Raw genomic sequence first — 21,913 nt, 5'->3', positions numbered from 1 at the left:
TCACTAAGCCCTAGTATGCTACAGAACAAGCATGCCCATCCTAGGTACAATGTAAAACAAACCTGGAATGGGAAAAGCGAACATAGAATTGCAGAAATGAAGCTACCCTAGAACTGGATGGATGCAATTCTTTAAAGCAAGTGTCTGCACTTAACCAGCTGAAACCCTAATGAAAAATTTGTTTAAGCTGACTGCAAATCTCCAAACATAGCGGTTTTTCATAGAACAGACTGCTCAAGAGGAAAAGATGCATGCACCATGAAACCAGGAACTTCCTTAGTTAGTGGGATAATTGCACACTCAGCTATAACTCACTAGCATGTATTTGGTTGTGCGTATTTCTTCATGCTAGATTTGGTAGAGAAATACAGTATAGTACTGAAGACAGACTACACAGAACATCCTTCCAATCAGCTGATTTCCACAATTATTAGAAACACATATCAGCTAGTATATCTGAACTAATAAAGAGAACTGTTCTTTTTTTCTAAACCATTAAAAGAAAATTAAACCCTATATTTATGCAACATTTCCCTTTCTGCAGTAACTAAAATAACAAAGGTAATAATGTAAATTCAAGTTAATTAAAAAAAAAAAAAAACAAACTACAAAAACCAGGTAGCTTTTGTAAAACAATAAAATCTGCCTTAAAAAAAGAACATGCTTGAATTTAACACCTTATATTTGAAAAATAATACACCAAACAGTTAAGAAAATTAGGGAAAACATCCAATGTGTCATCAGGAAAACAACAATTCCCATAAAACCTCGAGGGTGCACTCTTATTTTTTAACCAGACAAATTGCCAGGAAAAGAACATTAGTTTACAGAAACCAGTTTAAAGTCCAGCCCACACAGACTACAATCCACTGCAGTATTACAATAAATCTCTTAAATCACTTCTGCAAGACTACAGCTGCTGGCAGAGAAAAACTAGGTACAGGAAGCCACTTCTGAGTACTAAGATTCACAAAAAGGTATAATGCTCTAAAGAGCCAATACATGGCCTGTTTCCATCAAAAAGAGAAAACTATTCAGTATTGCAATTTCTAACATAACTCAAACTGCGTAAGAAATTGGTATCAGATGAGCTTCTCAGTGGGTACACTACAATCAGTGTTAGTCACACACATACAAAGAACTTACTTTCTTCCTTGAAATGACGTCAGGGCATCTGATGTAGACACTGGACTGACACTTCCATAAGTCACTGGTTGCAGTGTAACAACTGGACTAACGGCTGGAGTAGCTTCAATGTTCCCACTCAAAAGAGCTCTAGAAAGACTACAGTCCATAACTATTATTCATAAGATAACCAAAATGCATCTTATGGGCTGGTAGTTGTTAACTGAATATTAATTCTCTACAAGTCCTGTCATTTTTTTTTCTTAGAAGGAATACATCTTTTTTTTCTCTTCAACATGAACGTATATTTCAGTTTACAATATGTACTTCATTAAAAACAGAAAATGCTCATTCCTGACAGCATATGTGTATGAAGGGGTTAGCAAACAAATTAAGGAACTGTTAAAATCAAAAGCCTAAAGAACACTACAGTGTCTTCAAATACAGACCCATGAATAAATGTTTTTTCCCCTCTTCATCTCCTCCCTGTTTTCCCCAATAAACAAATACAAATGAAGATCTTTAAAACTGTGAACTGTGGATTAAAAAATCTAATCAGTCCAATTGCATCTCATGCATTATGCACATTGCAGGCGAGCACTAAAATTTGCAGGTCCATCAGAGAAACCATATAGCTCTTTTTTTATATGCATGACATCATCATGTTTTGTGAAGTGCAATGCAGTTCAATGTTAAAAACACTGAAAACCTCCTCCATGAACAGAAATACTTCTTTCAGACCCAATCCCTACTATCAAACCTTACTGTACTTACACCGCACTGCGAAAATGAAACGGAGGAACAATAATTTGCTGGTGAGAAAGAAGAGTAGGAGGCATATTTAGAGGAAGTTTAGTGAAGAAAGTACTCTGTTGTTGATATTTTGGAGGGAAGGGCGGACGACCCATGTTGGAAGAATTTGGGAACATGCTCTTTTCTACTTGAAGTGAACATGTATCCTCTTATCTAAAAAAAAAAAAAAAGAAAAAAAAGAAAAAAATTGAAAACAGGCAAAAGAAATGCTAGTTACCTTTTAAGCTCTTGGTTTAAAAATTCAAGTAAGCAAGAATATAATTCCAGGAATTGCTTAAGAGAATGGTGATTACAGGATTTTCTTTCAGTAAAAGACACTAAATAAAAATACTGCATGCTCTGAAGTTTCATAATTACTGCATACTTTATTTATGTTTTAAAGTGAATTTTTATATGATCCCCTCAATATTAAATTTAGTTTTTAAAAAAATTATGTATCACAAGATATAAGAGTTTTTATCTCAGGCAAAAGTATCATGTAACAGTGGAATTTGTTTCATATTTGAAACATTCCGCAATGAGGTTCACAATATATGGAAAGAAGCCTTTGAGTACGTAATTAGAGCATGAAGATGCAGCCAATCATGAACTACATGTTCTGTGATGAAGTTAGCATTTTTTCGCAACATGACATGTAAAAAAGCAGCCAAATGATGACACCAATTGCAACTAAACTAATCACACTTTGAGAATATCCTACATATATAGTATTATTTTACTGAACAGACTCTGAAAAGAAAAATATAGGTTTACTATCTTTTAAACTTAAAATTGATTCTGGTACAACTAGCCAGATAGCTCTGTCACTGCAGGCAGCATTAGCACAGAGCATAGGAAAGTGAATAAGGAGTTTATGTGGTTGGGTTTGGCTTTGCTTTCAATTTCCTGTGATAATGACCCACACTAGTGAATAGTAAATCCATGGACATTGGTGCAGTACTCTAAGAGGAAGCGACTAGAGCTCTTTTTTCTTCCCCCCCCCCCCCCCCCCCGCCACCATTTGATGGGGTGGGTGAGGGGAAGCATTATGCATTAATAGAAGTTACTACCTGGATGTTCACCTTCAGTTCTGCAGAAGAAATGCCATTGTGCTGCCTAACAAGTAAGTCACTTGACATTTAACCTGAATGAGTATTTACGTACTGTCCAAATTTTTCCATTTCTAGAAGGCAGAATAACTGTTACCATGCCTCATTCCCCCCTGAGCAGATCAGGCACTCTCCGCAGCACACCGTATACATAAAGGGTTTATGGATACAATTAGCTAGTAACAGAAGGATGAATGAGAATTCAAAAGTTAGGCGCAGAAGAAACACGTTCGGCTCAGCTTTTCAAGCTGTAATCACCAAGAAGACAAGCTATGGAGGCGTTACCTTTCCCATCCCAAAACAATACATCAAGACCTCACAACAGCGACCATGACTTCCAGCACTGGTTACCTCGCTAGGAACTGCCAAGCTCTCCTAAACAAGTTTCATAACTTGCGGTGCAGTTTTTACTTTGTCCCGTGGGCACTCTGTTTCCAAACAAGCATTTCCCACAGAGCCGCTCGACCTAACCGTGCAGGTAAGCCCGGGCGCACGGAAGCCCGCCAGCCCCCAGCCCCCACACCGGGAGAGGCGCTCGGGCCCGCCGCCACCCCTGCGGCCACAGCCCGGCCCCCCGGGGCCGCTCCCGGTCACGTCCACGCGGGACCCCCAAGGATACTCACGCAGTGCCTGAGCGGAGGCAGGCGGGACGGGCCTGCGGGTAGCACCGTGCGGGGCAGCGGAGACCAGGTGCAGCCGCTGAGCACTGCCCCGTCCCCCGGAAGCAGAGCCGCCGCAGGAAGCGCTCCCTCCGCCCGCTCCTGCGCCACTTCGCGGCCGCCTCCCCGGCCGCACGCCCCCTACCGGCGCGGCGGGACGCATGCGCGGGCGCTCGCGCGGCCTGCGTGAGGGGCGGGCGGGAGGCAGCGGGAGGGAGGCACCGCGCTCCGGGGGAACCCGCTCCTGGCGGGGGCCGGGAGGGACGGGGCCGTGCAGATGGTTTGCTTTCTACAATTGCTGGCAGACTGTAATTGGGCTACTGCTCAGGAGCATGTCCAAGCTGTTGTATTTGGCTGCATATTAGGATTTGGCCAACATGGATTATAGGCGTGTTAGGATTAATCTGGGGTCACGAACATTGGAATGCTTGCTCCCTGAAGGATGACAGAAGCAAAATCGTAGAATCATAGACTCATCAGTGTTGGAAGAGATCTTTAAGATCATGCAGTCCATCAACCGTCCATCCAGCACTACCAACCCCTAAACTACTAAACTGTCACCCAGTATGAGATCAAACACTTCAAGGACATCTCAAGGTGACTCAATGGCCTCCTTAGGCAATTCATTCCAATGCTTGACCACCCTAATAATGGAGAAGAAAGAAGTGAATATGGAATCTGAATGTCCCCTGTCTCAATTTAAGACTATTTCCTGTAGTCCTGCAGGCACCATAGGAGAGAGACCAGCTCCCACCTGGCACCTTCCTTTGAGGGAACTGTAAAAGCAATAATGTGGCCCCCTGAGCCTCTTCTTGAGGCCGAACTAAACCAGCTTCCTCAGCTGTTGCTCATATGATACATTTTCTGGTCCTTTCACCAGCCTTGTTGCCTATCACTTGACACACTCCAGCACCTCAATGTCCTCTTTAATGTGATCCCTTCTTGGGAAGTACACTTACCACAAGTGAGCTCTTGGTGTGAGCAGGTACTGGAACAGTGAGTTTGTGCATACACACTGTTGAAGCTCCAACGTTTGAGAGGAAAGGGGTAAGTTGAAAGCTTGCTCAGATTCAAAATTCCTACTTGAAGGCTTGCTCAGCTGAGAGAGAGCAGACCACAGCCAGAGTTTTTATGGTTTAAGGCTCTGGCTACTCACAGATAGACAACAGATAAGAAAGTGACAAAGTACAGGGGGCCTAGTGAAGTGGAACTACAAATGGACTGGCAAGGGAAAGTTTGGGCTGTGAAAGGATTTTATTGTCTTGGCTATGACATGGCATCCTCATATAAGGCTCAGTTTGTGGCTGTGGTTGGCATTACATTTATGAGAGACAAATCCTAGTGGCATATTTGGAATGAACATGTAAAGCAAAGTTCAGCCACAAAGAAATTTCCCTTACAAACTTTTTCTTCTGGTGAGGAGAGTGGGGCTGCTTGGGAGACTGGGATGAGACACAGCCGGACAGTGACCCAAACTGACCAAAGGAGTATTCCAGACCATGTGACATCATGCTCAGTATATAAACTGGGAGGGAAAAGGAAGAAGAGGGGGCATTTGGAATTATACTGTTTGTCTTCCTGAGCAACCATGACTCATGATGGAATCCAGCTCTCTTGGGGATGGCTGAACACCTGCCTGTCCATGGGAAGCAGCGAATAAATTCCTCATTTTGCTTTGCTTGCTTGTCCAGCTTTTCCTTTTCCTGTTAAACAATCTGTATCTCAATCCATGTTTTCTAAATTTTACCCTTCTGATTCTGTCACAGATTCTGCTAGTGGAAGAGTGAGGAAGGGGCTATGTGGTGGTTGGTTGAGATGCGAATGATGACAATCTTTCTATGCTGTTTGTTTGGAATCAACCCTTAACTTTCTACTTCCTGCTCAAGACAAAACTTTGTGTCTTAACTGTTAGAAGTCTGCGATACAACTCCTTATAGCTGCAGTTCCCCACGTTTGTTTGACTACTTCTCTTGCCATAATCTATCAATTTACCAAAACGTAGTGCTTCTAGCTTTCTCACATTTGCCATGGGCCCTACAATAAATCTAACCTAATATAATCAATATACTTGGCAGCAGGCAGTGTTTGGAGCAGGGTATTAGAAATCAACATCTTTTTATACAGCAAAAATGAAACAAAGAAAGGAAAGAAAAGGAAAAAAAATTAGGTCTGCCTTTACTGATTGAAGTAACTTGTGTTGCTATGTATTTTCCTGGTTTCCTTTCCTCTGCTTCTTGGCACAAGCCACCCTGATTTTGTCTTTGTATCAGTCTAGATATTAAATAACTTTTTTTCTTTTCTTTTTTTTTTTTGGCACAGACTGTTCACTCTTAAGAATTTTTTTCCCCATGTCTTACCTGCATTCTTTTGTCAACCTAGCTGCACATTTCAGTGAGGCACCTGAAATAACCTGACATTTTACAAATTGCCAACAGGCTTTTGAGACAAATCGCTGTGCTTTGATGTGCTGAAGGCTGTTCTACTTTTTCAATGTGTGCTGTCTTTCTTTCTGACCCTGACTGTGATCTCAGACAGTTTACAGATACTCTTCACTTAGAAAAGACATACAAAACCTTACTTCTAATTTTAGTCGGGAGTCAGACTGCTGGTCAAGAGATAGTCAACTGAACTACTATATAACAAAGAATTGGAGAACTTGCACTAGTGATTCCAACAGACTCCCTCAAACAGAATGGCATTAGGACTGGTCTTGTGTCTCTGCCTCAAAAGATGCTTGCATTAGAATAAAAATGGTATATTTATTGTAAAAGAACTGTTTGTAAAATTAATTTGTTCGAACAACAGCCATGAAACTGAATGATCAATGAAAGAAATTTCTGATCTATAATAGAAGCAGAGTCTAAAGTCAGCCTCCATGAACTGCAAACTATACTTAGTTCTGATATGTAGGAAAGAGAATGGTTTTCTGAAGTAATTGACAAAGAGATCTCTGATGAGCCATCTGTAATCTCTCTCCTAGAATGTAGACCATTATGCAACGTTAAAGCCCCTATTTGGTGCTTTTTGCAATTTCCTGAAGCTTTTGGAGCTGAAGTGCTCCAGCTAGTTAGTCTCTGAAGGTAAATAGTGATGGAAAGTTTGATCAAAGCATCTCAGTTGTCAGTAGTTCAAGAAGGAAAAAATGAAGAATAGAAGCCAATTCCTCTTTGGAAACCTTTGTTTAATCTTTGAAAAGTCTACAGGCTTTTCTTTGCCTCTTGGTACCTTAGAAGGCCTGTGGGAGCTTGGACAGGTGCATGGTTAGAATGTGCTTTATCATAGCAAACAGCCTTAAGGGTTAAGTTGCTTAAAGGGCACCTATATTTAAGCACCTATTAGTTGTTTAAAGGGCACCCATACTACTGCAGTCATTAAGAGTGATGAAAAACATGTATTTGTATTCCCTGTTCCTTCTGCGAAATTATTAACCTACTTGAAACATTTTCTTTTGTTTCAAAACCACCTGTAATATATGATCATTTATGATGTTGTTAGTCTCCAGGACCAGGTCTGAAATAATGAAACTTGTGTCAATACAGAGCTTCATTCTAAGTATCCCATTTTCATATTTTGTACTGAGATCAAATATAGCACATACATTAAAATAAAAAATGTAGCTAGAATGAAATAAATGATGCTGTAACAGGTATCATAACAGGAATTAATACAATTCAGGATCCACTGTGCAGATTGAAGCTTTTTAGTCATGATACCCATATGAAATGCTTTGAATTTCATTTAGAAATCAAGATATTCTGGAATTGAAGCCAAACCAGAGACTTTGGTCTAAAGCAAATTTATCTACCAGGGAAAAAGCAGCTTTCCCCAGGAAAACAAAGAGTTTAATAATAATACAAAAAGCATAAATTAGATGTCCATTAGAAAATAGTACTTAAAGGGCATAAAGGCATTAAAAGCAAGACTCAAAAGTTTAGCGAGTAAATACTGAATGAAAAATGAATAATTAATTACGCAAATGCAGTATTTTTTTCCTACTGTGCAGCATTCTTGTTTTGATATTCAACTTTCAGCCAGATACTGTAATGGTCATGTATGCCTTTATATGATTTCTTCAGTGCTTTTAAAGTATTTATTACATACAGTGTGCTAATTTTATATGCATATAAATATCACATAATATACAGTACAGAATTATTAAATGTAATTAATATTATAGGCACCAAATGAAAATGTGACATAACTCTGTAAACATGTAAGTTAAATCTGTGAATTCCAACTTTAAATTGTAAAATCCGGATAAAATACAGATTTAATAAATCTATAATAATGATTTATATCAAAATATGTATTTACAGATATTACATATCAAAATATGTAGACATCTTTATGTGACATGCCTGCATATGAATTATCCCTGTATCTTTTTCAGATGAGTATTTTGTAGTGCACCATTTAGATTATTGTTTAAAATATACTATATGCATTTGATGAGAGTTAAGGTGTTGCGATACATGGTTAATGCTCTCCTCTGATTAGATTAATGAGTAATTGCTAGTAATTTTATTACTTCAGTGCTTAGTTTCTGCACATCTTGCAATTGCACTTCTTAAATACAAGTGTTTTAAAGAAGGTCTAAGCTTTCCTGCATTTTAATCTTTTCTGTCTTGTGTGAAGAAGTACATGTCTTAAAACACAGGGTTATGAATTTTGATTGAAAGCAGTGGATAAAGCAAATTTGTTCTGCACAACTCTATAAAACTGGGGTTTTTTTCCAGTTTTGTATTAGCCCATTTTACCCTTAGGATGATATGTGTGTTCTTCATGCCCTAAACAAGTCAGTTAAATTTTTGAAAGACATGCCTGATACGTAATTTTCTGAGGGTTAAGATTTTAATAGGAATTTTATTGTTATTAGAAAGGGCTAGTAGTTAATCCACTGTTGTGCAGTTTTTATAAGTAGTTAAGATAAATTAATTGAAGGTAAATGGAGTTCGAGACAAAATCCATTAACTTATCTTCACACGTATAGTAACATCCCCAAACTGACAGACAGAGACAATCTTTTTTCTCTCCTGAATTAAACATTTAATAAAGTCACTATTGTCTCTATTTTATATTTGATTTAAAATTGATACATTTGAGCATGCACTTAGAATTCATGAGTTCTCAATGAGCACACTGGGACTTGAACAAACTGGGAAGGTCCTGCTGTGGATTAGAAAATAAAATAAAACTTCCTACTTGTGTTCTGTTTTCCTAACTTCTGTGTGTACTTCCAGAGAATGAGTAGGGTGAAAGAGCTATCTGTTGATGGTCAACATAAATTCTTTTGTATTATATTTCTTTACCATGTCTTTCTGGTTTTGGTCACTTACTTGTTTGTGGAAAATGCATCTGAATGCCCAATTTTATTTGATTCTTGAGCTTGTTCACGTTTTAAGAACTAAATTTCATCATTTGGATGCAAATGATGACAGTATTTTATGGAAAAAAAACTTATATAATGGCTTTGTTGTCAAAGATACTTACCTATCAATGAAGAAATTCCTTAGTTTTAATCTTACCCCCATGGAGCAGATTGTTAATGATATTAATGTTCTGAGTATTGCATGTCTACTGACACAAAAGCTGTTCTAAAATTTGACAAATTTCAAATACATTCGGCAGAATCACAGAATGGGTCAGGCTGGGAGGGACTCATGTGGTCCAACTTCCCTGCTCCAGCAGGGTTGTCCCAGAGCACATTTCACAGTATTGTGTCCAGAATGTGCTGGAGTATCCCCAGTGAGGGAGACTCCACACCCTCTCTGGGCAGTCTGTTCCTGTGTGTGGTCACCTGCACAGTAATAAAGTTCTTCCTCATGTCCAGGTGGAACTTCCTGGCCATCAGTGTCTGCCCGTTGCCTTTTGTTCTGTTGCTCAGCACCACTGAGAAAAGCCTGAATCCATCAATCTGTTATCTTAACATCCTTCACTCAGATACTTAAAGACATAGACAAATTAATAACATTTTCCTGTACCATGAGAGCTTTGAAATGAAATGTACTAGTGTTTAGGAGTTTTGCTCAAGAAATCAGAACATTTTTGTTAACAAGGATAAGGATTACTTTAAACTTTGCAATATGTATACAGAAATTTTCTTCAAAACTTTTCTATGAAGCCCTACAATAGGAATAATTGAAGATACAGTTTTTGGTAACCATTTAAGTAAAGCATCCTATCAAGAGCTGGTTCTATGTAGTTTGGCTCTGAAAACCAAGTGCCTCTCTCTCAAGTCAATAGCATTTATGTTACCAGTAAGCCATAAAAGTTGGCACATGTTAAAATGCAAGTAGCCAAGAGACGGACACATATATCTGTGCCCATAGACACTTCCTGAAACAAGTTACAGAAATCTAAGCAAAAGTTAGAAGTTCATAATTGGAACAATTTAAAAAGTAATCCACAGTGTTACTTATATTCACTACCACCACCACCAATTTTCCAGTTGTACTTTCTAATGTTTTTTTCATGAGTTTTAATTAAAAGAAAATCATTTCCCCAGTGTTATATTTGCAGGCATGTTCCTTCTCATCTTCAGTTTTAATATGGTGTTTTTCAGGCCAGATAGTTCTTCAGCCAGTGTCACGGAGGCAATGAAACAGAGATCCAAAGGGAAGCTGCCTGCACCTTATCTGTGAAGAGGCTACCACATATCCATAATACATTACACCAGCTAAAGGCAAGTTCAGTCTTTGTTGTGCACTATGTATTAGTACAGTTTCTTCTGAATAATTTATAGTTGTTGCTGCATAACCTGAGTTAGTATTAGGAGTCTTAGAATTGTCAGGTTTCAGAATAACCTTTCTATTGGCAAAAGTATTCAGTGTGAAATACTGTATTAAAGGAAGAGTGATGCTGGGCTTTTGAAATCACTAAAGGCAGGAAATGCAGAGTTCAGGTTACTGTGGAAGCCTTAACTCTAAACCTTTATGTAGGTAGTATGCTATGGTTTTAATTAGTTTCCCTTAATCCAGCTCTATTAAGGTGTCCCTTTTTATGTGAATTCTAATTATATTGAGTGCTATTTAGAATACATATGAATGGCACTGGCTACTCAGCAAACATCAGAAATCAGATGTTAACTGTGGCTTAGTCTATCTGGCACTGTTATATTCAAGTGACTGTATGATGTGTATCTAAAAACTAACATTATGGGTAACTTTTGGCCACGGAATTAAAATACATGTGTTCTGAGTCAGAACTGCAGAGTATGGCCATCACATTTCAAAGTATCATCAAATGAAGAGCAAAATCTTAGACACAAGTATCTACAAGAGGGAAACTGAAAACAGTAACTCCATACACTTCAATTTTACCGGTATAATGGTTGGTACATTTCTTCAATAAGGTGTGAAAATAAACCAAAAAACTTTGTCATTTGCAAATGTGTCTTCTTCCCTCCAGCAGTTCACATTGTATGTCACAGGAACATAGCTCTTTTTCCTTCTCCTCCAGTTTCCTTCCCAACAACTTGGTGAGCAGTATCAAGCATCTGCAAAGTTTGCATTAGGCTACAAACCTGAATATTCTCTTGCTCAATTCCAAATTCCTGCATCTGCCAGATAGAGAAGCAGGTTTATGTGAGGTTGTGTCTTCTTTTAATTGGCTGTTCTCAAATGATACACAAGGAATGCACAGATGCTGAACATTAGGAACCTCAATACTTAAAATACACTCTCCCCCCACTCCTCCCTCCTTTTCATACATACTCTCTCATACTTACATGTAAAAACCACAGTGATTATTTTACAATATCTTTATAATCTTCAGCTGAAATTGCAAAAATAAAACTGAGCGATGTCTCTAGGTGAACTTGGTGTAGTAAGACAGAAATGGTAAGTTGACCTAAAAAGTCTAGTGGCATAAGCTGTGCTTTCTGTATGGTCATAAAACACACTGGAAGAAATAACAGCCACTGATAAACCTAAGTAAGAAATAAAAGCATTAGTCAGGGATCAGTATCTTAAAAAAACTCCAGTAGGGGTGTACTGCCATAGAGCTGTGTAGGAGATGTGCAATGCATTTCTGGTGGCAAGACAATGAAATGTTGGAAGTGGGTGCTGGAAAATTAGCATTCACTGGCAACAGCACAGAGTTAGAAATATTGGACCATAAGGCATCTCAGGGAATTATGTCATACAGTTACTTTCAAAATCAAATCTTGTCTTAGTTTGAGAGTACCACATTTACTAGAATATAAGGCAACACATTTCTTCATCTATTCCAGGAGAAAAAACAGTGGTTATAAAACTGGTCCGAAATCCCTCCAGGCCCACCTGATATAACAGTGAAGTTTATTCTAGACTGAAGAAAATGTAGACAAAAACCCTTGGGCTCAGGGAAGAGGATGACATTTACTCTCATCCTCTCTTTTCTCCACTTATATATTAAATGCAGATCCTGCAAGGGAAAATGATGGAGAAGTGATCCCACTCACTGAAAAAATCATGTGTGTGGGGAGGGAAATTTGTGATTAGACAGGAGAAAAGAGGGCAAGAAGAAGATATAAAAGAGTAGGAGAAGGAAGGAGACACTAAATAGCAGTAATGGATGAGAACTGAGGCAAGTGTGAGGTGCTGACTCCCCCTCCTTCAGTGGGAATATACATGCTTGATTTCTTTAGGGATTGTAGAGTTTAAACTCACCTGGTATTGAACAAGCAGTACAAACAAACAGAGCAAAATAGCTGGTGTAAGGGAGGAGCCGTAGTGCCCCCTCCCAGAGCCATGGAGGAAGTGAGCTCCTGCAGCATCTGCAGCTGTGAGCTGCTGTAGCAAGGATGTCTATGTCTTTAGTTACCTCTACCTACTCCCAGATGGAATCAGAGATGGCTGCCATCTGTGATTACTTTTCAGTCATTGCTTCATTTGCACCCAGTCCTTGTTTAGGAAGGCTACTCCTGAAGGTATGAGCTTCTTGAAGAGCAACAACCTTTGGAGTACCAGAAAAAAAATTTATAAAAGGTTTACACTTGTTAATTCTTTTGCCATTTAGTAGCTCTTTTTGCTCCCTTGCTTGTATTAACCTCACCCTAAATATTTGGACAGCACAATAATATGTCATATTGGATTTTACTTTTATAAACCAAACAAGCCAATTTTTAGTTTTCTATTCTCACATAATTGCTCTGACGTGCCTTAAACATCCCTTAAACAGTTTCTTTCTGGTTTTGCTGAAGCTTGAATTCCTTTGTTTTAAGTATGTCAACTAGACCTGAACAAACAATTGCAGTTCAAATCTGTTCATTGTTTAATATAGTTTAACAGGATTCCCCTGTCTTTTCCATGGGAATGGTAGCTCCTAGCCAGTACGCAATCAAGTGGTACAGATATGGTTTTGCACGGAGAAAAAATAGGTACCATCATGCAAAGTCAGGCAAAATGCAGACCTCTGTAGTGCTTCTTGATGTAGTGCTACTCCGTACTTCTGTTCTTCCAGGACTTTGAGCAGCACAGTGGCCATGTTGATACACAGCAGGCTTGAGATTCAGACAGCACAGCCATCTGGGTTTTTTTCCATCTACAGGTATCCCACTGAGAGACTCAAAGTAGCTTTCCTTGCAGACATACCAGTAACTGCTGCCAAGTTTACAGGTGTTGCCCCAGCTGGTTGGCCATCCTGGGCAAGGGTGTCAGAACAGGGTTTGGCAGCTCAATAGCTGGCTATGAATATACACACCAGGAATATGCTACTTCAGCTCTGCAAAATAACACTCTTTCTCCTGCACCACCCTGTGCTTTGCCTTGCCTGAAGCAATCCATCTCTTATTTGATTGTGTCATTACTTGGTGTTTTTGCGAAGGAACAGGCACAGTGCTGCTGATGGTTTCCAGGCATGCTCGAGACTGCCTCCGTCAGAGTGCTCTAGACAAAGAAGTGTTCTAAAATAGCAGGGGAAAAGCCCCAAAGCAACTAACTTAGAGCTGAAGTCTTGTCATCACTGTTAAGATTCTTCATGTTTCATCACTTCAGTCTTCAAGATGAGGTGTTTTTATATTTCTCCTGTTAATATCTATGATTAATCACCTGGTTTGCATACTTTGTATGTACAGTTCTGCCTTAGCTAACATAGATCACCATGTTTCTGTATCATATATTAATCTGGGGAATTGCAAGACAGAAAAGGGATTTCAGTAAGCTTGGCTAGTATAACAGAGGCTTTTTCCACAAGACAAATAATGTTAACTCAACAAAATCAACCTGGAAACTAATTAAGACTGTAAAAGGGTGAAATTGAGACAAAACTTAATTCTTAGAGAAACATGTCAGAACTGGAGGCAATGTAACAATAAATATGAACGATAAGTAATCAATTAGGTGGACTTTCTACACTTAAATGTTATAATAAATAAAAAACCTGTTTAAATTAACAATTAAGAATGAAGAAAAATCATTGACTTACTTGAAGTGAAGCTTTCTTTGTTCCCACAGCTGTTTCCCTATCCAAGATGTTATCTGTCCCAGCACTCGTATTTTATTACTTATAGAAATATACAGCTCATTTATTTCAGAAATCAATAAAGACATTCTTGATATGCCACATGTTTCTTTGTCCATGATTCTGTTCACACCTCTGATTCTCAAGTGAACACGCTATTCTTTACCCCAGAGATCAGTGTGTATTTGTCTTCTACATTTTTTCTCTTTTATCTTCATTCTTGGGGATTTCTGGGTTTGTACCCATGGTGTAGAAAAGTATACTTCATGCAAGACAAATATGCGAACAAGTTGAAAGGCAGAGACAGATGGAATCATCTTTGTGATATCTAAACAAAATACTGTGAACATAATGAAATACTAAAGCATTTGCATTAGTGTGTGAGCTTGAGCTGTAAGAACAAAACTGATGCAACAGTTACTCATATATGAAATTAAAGCCTTAGGTTCCTAGCTGTTGACCTGCCATTGCTGCATGCAGAGTCTAGTTTCAAAACCTAATTAATATAGACTCCTAGCTACTTGACATCGGTGAATACATACATATATATGCTACTTGTTGTTTATGCTTGCCTAGTCAGCATTAATTCTGATGTTTTTCACTCTAATCATATAGAAGAAGGAATAGTTGTGGATCTCTGTCTTCTCTGCAACCCAAACAGCAGAGTACCTCTGTTTTATGAAAGAAGCCTGCACACATATTTTGATTTTTAGCAGAAAATACATGGAACTTCATGTTTCAGAGCTAGCAGATGAAACCCAACCATAGCAATTGCAGTCCAGTGAAGTAATGCAGCCTCATTTTAATTATGCAGCTTCTGAGCATTGCACACAACAAACATTAGACTGTTGTCACTCAGATTAAAGTTTTTTTTAGTTCAGTGCCTTTACTTTAGCTTATGAGGTGGTGTGTGGGAAATGAGAAATGGGCAACTGAGGAAGTTGTTCTTTTCTGCCTCGTGAGGCAGTATGCCTTGCTGCTACTCCCATAGTAATGAGTCATGCTGGGTTTCCTATGATTGTGATTGGAGGAGGTTTGCCTTAATATTTAATTTATCATCCTTGCTTTCCCCATAGCTGATTACTTTTAGAGGTCAAAGTGTTGAAACAGGAGTGTAAAACATGCATCTGTAAATTAAAATAAGTTTTGGAAATGTGTATCCTGACTCTGGGAAGATCAGATTGTTAGCTTAATGCTTTAGCTGTCTTTTATTCCAGCCTCTTCCTGGGATACACTTTGTCCCAAGTAATAGAGGTTCTTTGAGAGGGCCAACAGCCCTTTGTTAAAGCAACAGCTTTAATAGTTGATTTTACTATGCTTTACAATTCTGTAACACACATCGGTAATATTCTGGGCTTCCTCAATTTTTATGTGGAGATTGGCATCTAGTATAGTATCAATATCTTCCTATTACGCCCATTGTAGTTTAATATGCCTGTGGTAGCTACAACCTCACTTAAGCAGAAAATACCATGAAAATACTGAAAGATGGCCCTGCAAGGAGCATGTTCCACCTGGGGCAATCCAATGCCGCTGTCAGAGTACTGTAGTAGTTAAATCTAAGGTTTACAAATTGAGGGAATCCTAGGCACTTAATGAAGTATTTGCATAGTTTAAGATGAGGTATATCCCTCCAAGATAGTACATGGCGCTGCAGCTTGAGCAACTCTGATGGATTAGAAGTGTGCTGTTTGCATGGCACAACTGAAGAACTCAGCCAAATATTGTAGGTCCTATCCACCTTACAGCGCTGGCTGGCTTTTTCTTTTCGATAGTACTAGCGTGGATGTGCTGGAATCTACATTTTTGGGGGGGATAATTTTAGAATGGCTGCCGTACTTCTTCCCCGTTTTACCGGTAACGCTGTTTGTGTTAAGTGTCTGCAGAGTGTCTGCAGAGCAGCGGGACGCGGACCCGTGTTTTGGCAAGGCGGAGAGCTGGGAAGTTGCAGTAGCCACACTCCGCGCCGCCTTCGCCCGTGACTCCGTGACACCGACTCTCCCCGCCGAGCCGCCGGGCGCGGCGTTGCCGTGGAGACAGCGCCGCAGGGGCCGGGGGCGGGAGGAGGCGGCCCGGGCGCCGCCAGCACCCCGAGCCTTCCCCGCTCCGCTCTCCCCCCGCCGCCTTTCCCTATTATAGAAGAGCTTCCGGCGGCGTGGACCACTCTGACATCATCCTCCGCACCCCGGTGACGTCAGCGCCGGGAGCGGGGCGTGACGTCGGTGCGTAGGGGAGCGCGGTGACGTGTTCTATTTAAAGCTCCCCGAGCGGAGGATGGAGGCAGAGGGAGCAGGTGCCGCCGCGGGCCGGAACGCACTGGCCGCGTGCGGCGCGGGGCTGTAGGGCAGGGCGCGGCTCCACTCCGCTCTTCTCGCCTCTCTCCTTCCGTTCCCGTTCTCCAGGAAGGAGGAGCGGGACGAAGGAGGGGGCTCCGCGCGGCGGCTGCGCCTGCCCGCCGCGAGGGGACGAGCGGGCGGTGGCGGAGGTGTGAGGCGGAGGAGGGGGATGCGAGCGGGTACAGGCAGCGGCTCGGTGGCGCCGGAGCAGCCGGGCACCGCCTGAAGCGGCCATCGCTCCCTTCCTTCGTCCCACCGGCGGGGCTGAGCCCGCGGCCCCGCCGCAGAACAGCGCGGGCTCGGCGGCGGCAGCCCCTCCCGCCGCCCGCTGTCAGTGACCGATCCGCCGCGCCCCAGGACGATGCCCGCCCGCTCGCTGCAGAAGAAGGCGTGACGGCGAGGAGCGGTGCCGCCGCGGGAAGGAGGAGCGGTGCCCCGCATCTCCGCAGCCGGGGGTGGGCGGCGGGCGGATCGGGGGAACGCGGCGCCCCGGTGCCCGCGGGCGGCGCGCGGCCGCAGCTCGTCGGTAGCGGCCTCTCGCCTGGAGTCCGATGCCAGCGCCGGTGCCACGGCTCGCTCTGCCTTCTCGAGAAAATGCACCCGTGCCCGCCACGCGTCTGGCGGCAGTGCTAGGGGGAGCGACGGAGTGGAGCTCTGTGCGCACCGCCTGCCCCATCCCGCTCCGCCTCTGAGGCACACGGAGCCCTCCGCGGCCGCGCACGTCCCGGCCAGAAGCGCCGCAGCCGCCTCCAGTCCCTCGCGGAGAAGGCGAGTGCCTCCCCGTTCGCCTGCAGGAGGGGACCCGTCCGCCCCCGAAGCCACCGCTGCCGCCCGCCCGGGGGCCGGAGCCGCTGCCTGCGGGCGCCCGGCGGGGCTGGTGGCCATGGGAGCCCGGCCCGCGGGGGGCGCTCCCTAGGGCGCGGGCGGCCCCGCTCGGCCCCCGACACCTGCGGCGAGCCCAGAGCAGCGGCCCCGCCGCCACGGGGCTGCAGAGCTGCCGGCGCGGCGAGGAGCGCCCCGGGGACGCGGCACCACCGGTGCCAGGCGCTGCCAGCCGCCATGGGGTAAGGATGTCGCGGGGGCCGCCGGGTTGGTGCCGGGGCTGGGGGTGGGAGCGGCCGCCCGCGGAGCTGTGGGCGCTGCTGGATGTGTTGCTGGATTCGAGGGGTCTCACTGGCGGGGTGCGCCAGCAGCAGGAATCCTGCTGCAGTCGGTGCTGTGCATCAACCTCGTGAGGGGAGAGCAGTGCGATCCGTGAGGGGCGCACCGCGATCTGCAGAGGTTTGTCTCCCACATCGGAATTCTGGAAGAGCCGTCTCGGCTCTCAGTTCCCCACCGTGAGGACCTCTCCCGGGCTGTTAAGCGATGTTCAGTCCTGAAAACGAGTACTTAGAACTCGGTGCGCTAGGGTGAAATTCCAGAACAGCGAAGGCTCGCTTTGACTCTTCTGGAGTCCTCAGAGAATATCGAGCATCATGGGAATTTCTCAATAAATTGAAGGCTCTAAAGTAACTGGCTTCACAGCTGGTTCCCTAGTAAACTGGGGAATCCACTTGGGAACTTAAGGAAGTGAGAAGGAATTAAATCTATAAAATTAAACAGGTTCATATGAATTGGTAGATAAAAGCGTGACATGGATACCTATGAAAACTTTCCACAGACATATCCTTAGGAATTTGTATAGCGATTTGAAAAAAATAATCCATGCTACTGAGTTTGTCTCATAGTGGAATGGAAACTCATCCATGTTCCAAAGGAACAGAAAACTGGTATAATCTGGCAAACTTGCAAGGTGGAGTCAGATTTTCTAAGTTTACAAAAGTTACAAATTATGTCCTTTGTATTTTGGTCATTTAGGAATTTGGATGTGAAATTGGAATATTACTATGGGAGTTACAAATGTCTCCTCAAACTGTTTAGGACAACATTTGAATTCTTCAATTCATTAACTTCCTTGCATGTGTGGTGATAACAGCTGCATCCTTGTCTCCGTCCTGTCACTGGGGGTCACAGGTCAAGACGTAGGAAGGAATGACTCCTCATTCCTTAGGCTAGGTTTTATTTTTCCATTGTCTTCCTTTCCATTAAAAAAAATTCAGAGAGAGTAAACCCAAACTTGCAGCTGTCTACATATCCAATAAAGTGATGTTTCTGCAAAAGTCTAAATAATATTATAATTTTTTGGGATACTTACTTAAACTTACTAGTCAGACACAGGATTATGTAAAATTAAAACAATGGAAACCTTCTTAGTGATTTAAGATCAGTACTGTGTTTGTAGGTATTTGAGTAAAGCGTATCATATTACAAATCCACTGAACTGTTGAAGAGGAGCAAACATTTTGTCTCCAGAACTCCAGTTCTGGTGTTTTAGTGTCACAGCTTCTTAATAAACAGTACAAATTCCTATCTGTAGAGAGTTGAAATAATCTTTAAAAACATAGTACTCAAGTCATCACACCAACTATTATCTTGGCACATGAAGGTCAAGAAGACTAAATTTTCTAGCAAATATTTTAAAGACACTTTAGACAGTGTGCTTTGGGGTATCGCAATGTAGAGTTCCTTTGCAGAGCATCTTCTAATGAGGAGGACAAACCCCAAAATGTAGGAATGTGTACTGATAACCCTGCATCTCTCTAAATCTGAGTGAGCACACCCAAGCCAGGGCCAGCACCTACTTAGTGAATCTTGGTTAAGTATCAGACATTTGTTTCTGTTCAGAGCAGAGGTCTTGATTTGGTAGCTGTTTTGTATTAATATCTAAGTGCAAGTGCCCATGGATTTCAGTGTGTCTACACCAAGGTGCACTGGACTTTTAATTTAGTAGTTATATGCAATTATGATACTCTATAATCTACTCAAGTCTAAAAATTTACTGTTCTAGAAGAAAGTTGCAAAATCATTGGTAATTCAGTATGATGGTCTGTATATTATGTTCAGTATTTAATGGGTACTGTTATGCTGTGTGAGCTTGTAGACTTATATTGTAGTACCTTGCTGGTGGAGAGCTCGCCTATTTCAATGGTTGGAACAGGAAACTTGGGGAAGGGAAGTTGGCTTGCCAAACCAGCAGAGGCTTTCTTGGTCTCCTTTCATATAATGAAGAATTCACTGTTCTTCTGGTGTAGTTCAGCCTGTTCAGCACATGCAATACCGTTAGGCAAGCCAGGTAATTATCCACTGGGTGTGTGGTGGAAACCAACTGGTGAGTAACTGGGATTTGGGCCAGTGCTGCTATTAAACTGGAAGCTAGAGAAATGTAGAGTAGTTCAGGACACTTTCTTAGTGCTGTATCCTGTATGTCTGTGCATGTATCTCATCTCACAGAAGGTAAGTGTATCAAGCCCTGTGGATTATATAGGCCAGACACACAGTCTTGTTTCTTTATCTGCCAGTCTGTCTCACTTCTCCCAGTTCCTCATTCCTGTTGCATAAAGACGAGTTCTTATTAATAGTTTCTGTTGAGTGGTACAGTGGTGTTGAGCGATGTACTTTGTGGACAACCTTTGTTAGATTGACCACATACAATATAGCATTCTTTAGCAGGGAAACATGGATTTTGTGTAAAAACTATGTTCTGTCCTAGTTAATTGTGTTCATTGTCAGTATTGCACAACCAGTCTTCTTTGAGCAGAAATCTGATGGCATTGAAAATCCTCAAGTAACAGCTCTAAAGCATATTCAGGATTTATATTGGCAGTTTAGGCTGTTGTATGCATTGACCAGGTAAGTACTCTGTTGCAAGCTGGAACCATTGCTGTATTTTTGTTGTCACTGGTACTGTTTGTACTTCGGTCTATGAGCAGGGCAAGTAGAGACAGTAATGCAGTTGTTGGTTAGAATGAATACACTTCTTTTCAAGCACAATGGGGAAGCTGCACAGCAGTGAATTATGGTATGGATGCAGAAATTGTTATCCTATTAAACATAATATCTAGTATTAATTTCTGATTTATTGATAGGTAATTTCCATAACTACTTCCCATGATGGCTGTGCACAAATACCTGAATTTGCTATTTGCTTTTCCCATAATTCATGCTGAATTACAAGGAATTACAAGGTAAAAGCTTCTGGAAGATGTGTTCGTTTCTGTCATGTTACGTTAATCAAGGTGTCTTTGTAAAGGCTTCAACTTCAGTTCTGTTGGACTATATTTAGTATGTTATCGTAGTAAAGGTGGTTATGATGTTTGTCAGTTTGAGATGGCAGAATTTAAATACTGGGGTTCTTAAGTTGGCTGGAGAATATTGAGAAAGATTAGTGTTTTAGAGTATACTTGTTAGTGCTGCACTTGCCTAGAAATAAGTAATTTCTGGTAGTCTGTAACTGGTTGATCCATTTCTAGATCTTACACTATTTGAAGTATGTGCAGTTAGTCAAAGACGTTTCTTTAAATAGGACAAACTATATTCTTGTCCTGAAATTTTGTTTCAGTTTGCTTTCTAGGTATCAAGTATCTGGGTAACAAGACATGAGCACTGTAAAGCTGTTGGGAGACACAAGTATTATTGATAATTTAATTTGTCCAGACTCAAATTCTTTAACCTGTTTTCCTCCCACGAGATTTAATGGTGGCTTTCCCTGAACTTTGTTTTAGCAACGCTTCCATCACCTGTGCTCCACAGAAATACTGCAGATAGTAGAGTGGAAGGTGTAGCTTCTTGGCAGTAGTTCAGCATTGAATTGCAATCATGCAATTCCTGGCTGTCTCAGGGGTAAAAAATGAGATGCTTATTGTGTGAAAGCAATGGTAGCAGAGTAGTTTATGCTGTCTTCTATAGCAAAATGGAGAGTCTAACAAGTTCTACAGATAACACTAACAAAACTTGACTATCTGTAAAGAATTAGTAATGTATAAATTCCAATACAGACTGCATGTAAGTCAGCCTGAAATGGTTACCTACTTTTCAGAGAACATTATGTGTAGACCTCTACCATGCTTAAATTATATTCTGTCACAGTCACTTTATGACCTCAAAACAAGCATGAGAAATCTGAACCAGATCTTGTGGCCTGGCAAAACATAAATGTGTCTCCTGAGCCTCATGTGGGGATGATTGCTGATCTAATGAAAGTATTTGTAATGAATTAAGGTTGTAATTTATCTTTTTAGGTACTTCCATGCATCATTTAGATTTTATAGGCCAACCCTTTAGGAAAAATCCAACTTCTTAAATATATATATATTAAAGTCCTTCCTATTCATCATATTGAGATTATTTTTATTCTCAGTGTCTCAAAGCAAACATCAGATGTGTGTGTGCTCTTTGTGTTCTTGTGATTTCTTTTTCCAAAACAGTACTTGCTCTACCACTATTATTATTACTATTATCTTTGCAGTACTAAACTAGATGTTGAGCCGGTATATAAGGAAATACAGTCTTGGAGCCATTGCAATGGCTTGTAATTCTATAACAGTTCAGCACTTCTAATCAGGGAAGGCCATGA

At 41.5% G+C, this 21,913-nt stretch overlaps 1 protein-coding gene across 3 annotated transcripts in view; it reads right to left on the bottom strand.

The window, feature by feature from the left end:
- Positions 1–3,778, bottom strand: part of TENT2 (terminal nucleotidyltransferase 2) — a 51,288-nt gene extending 47,510 nt beyond the window's left edge. For all 3 annotated transcript variants that reach the window (XM_062513017.1, XM_062513018.1, XM_062513019.1), the window contains exons 1-3: positions 3,650–3,778; positions 1,900–2,091; positions 1,147–1,284 (exon numbers count right to left, since the gene is read on the bottom strand). In XM_062513017.1, the coding sequence (XP_062369001.1) occupies positions 1,147–1,284; positions 1,900–2,054 (293 nt within the window). In that variant the 5' untranslated portion in view covers positions 2,055–2,091; positions 3,650–3,778. The remainder of the gene's footprint in view (positions 1–1,146; positions 1,285–1,899; positions 2,092–3,649) is intronic.
- Between the last annotated feature and the right edge of the window lie 18,135 nt (positions 3,779–21,913).

Source organism: Cinclus cinclus, chromosome Z (genome assembly GCF_963662255.1).
Source record: "Cinclus cinclus chromosome Z, bCinCin1.1, whole genome shotgun sequence".
NCBI classification, from domain to species: Eukaryota; Metazoa; Chordata; class Aves; order Passeriformes; family Cinclidae; genus Cinclus; species Cinclus cinclus.
This window is presented reverse-complemented; position numbering and strand designations above follow the sequence as displayed.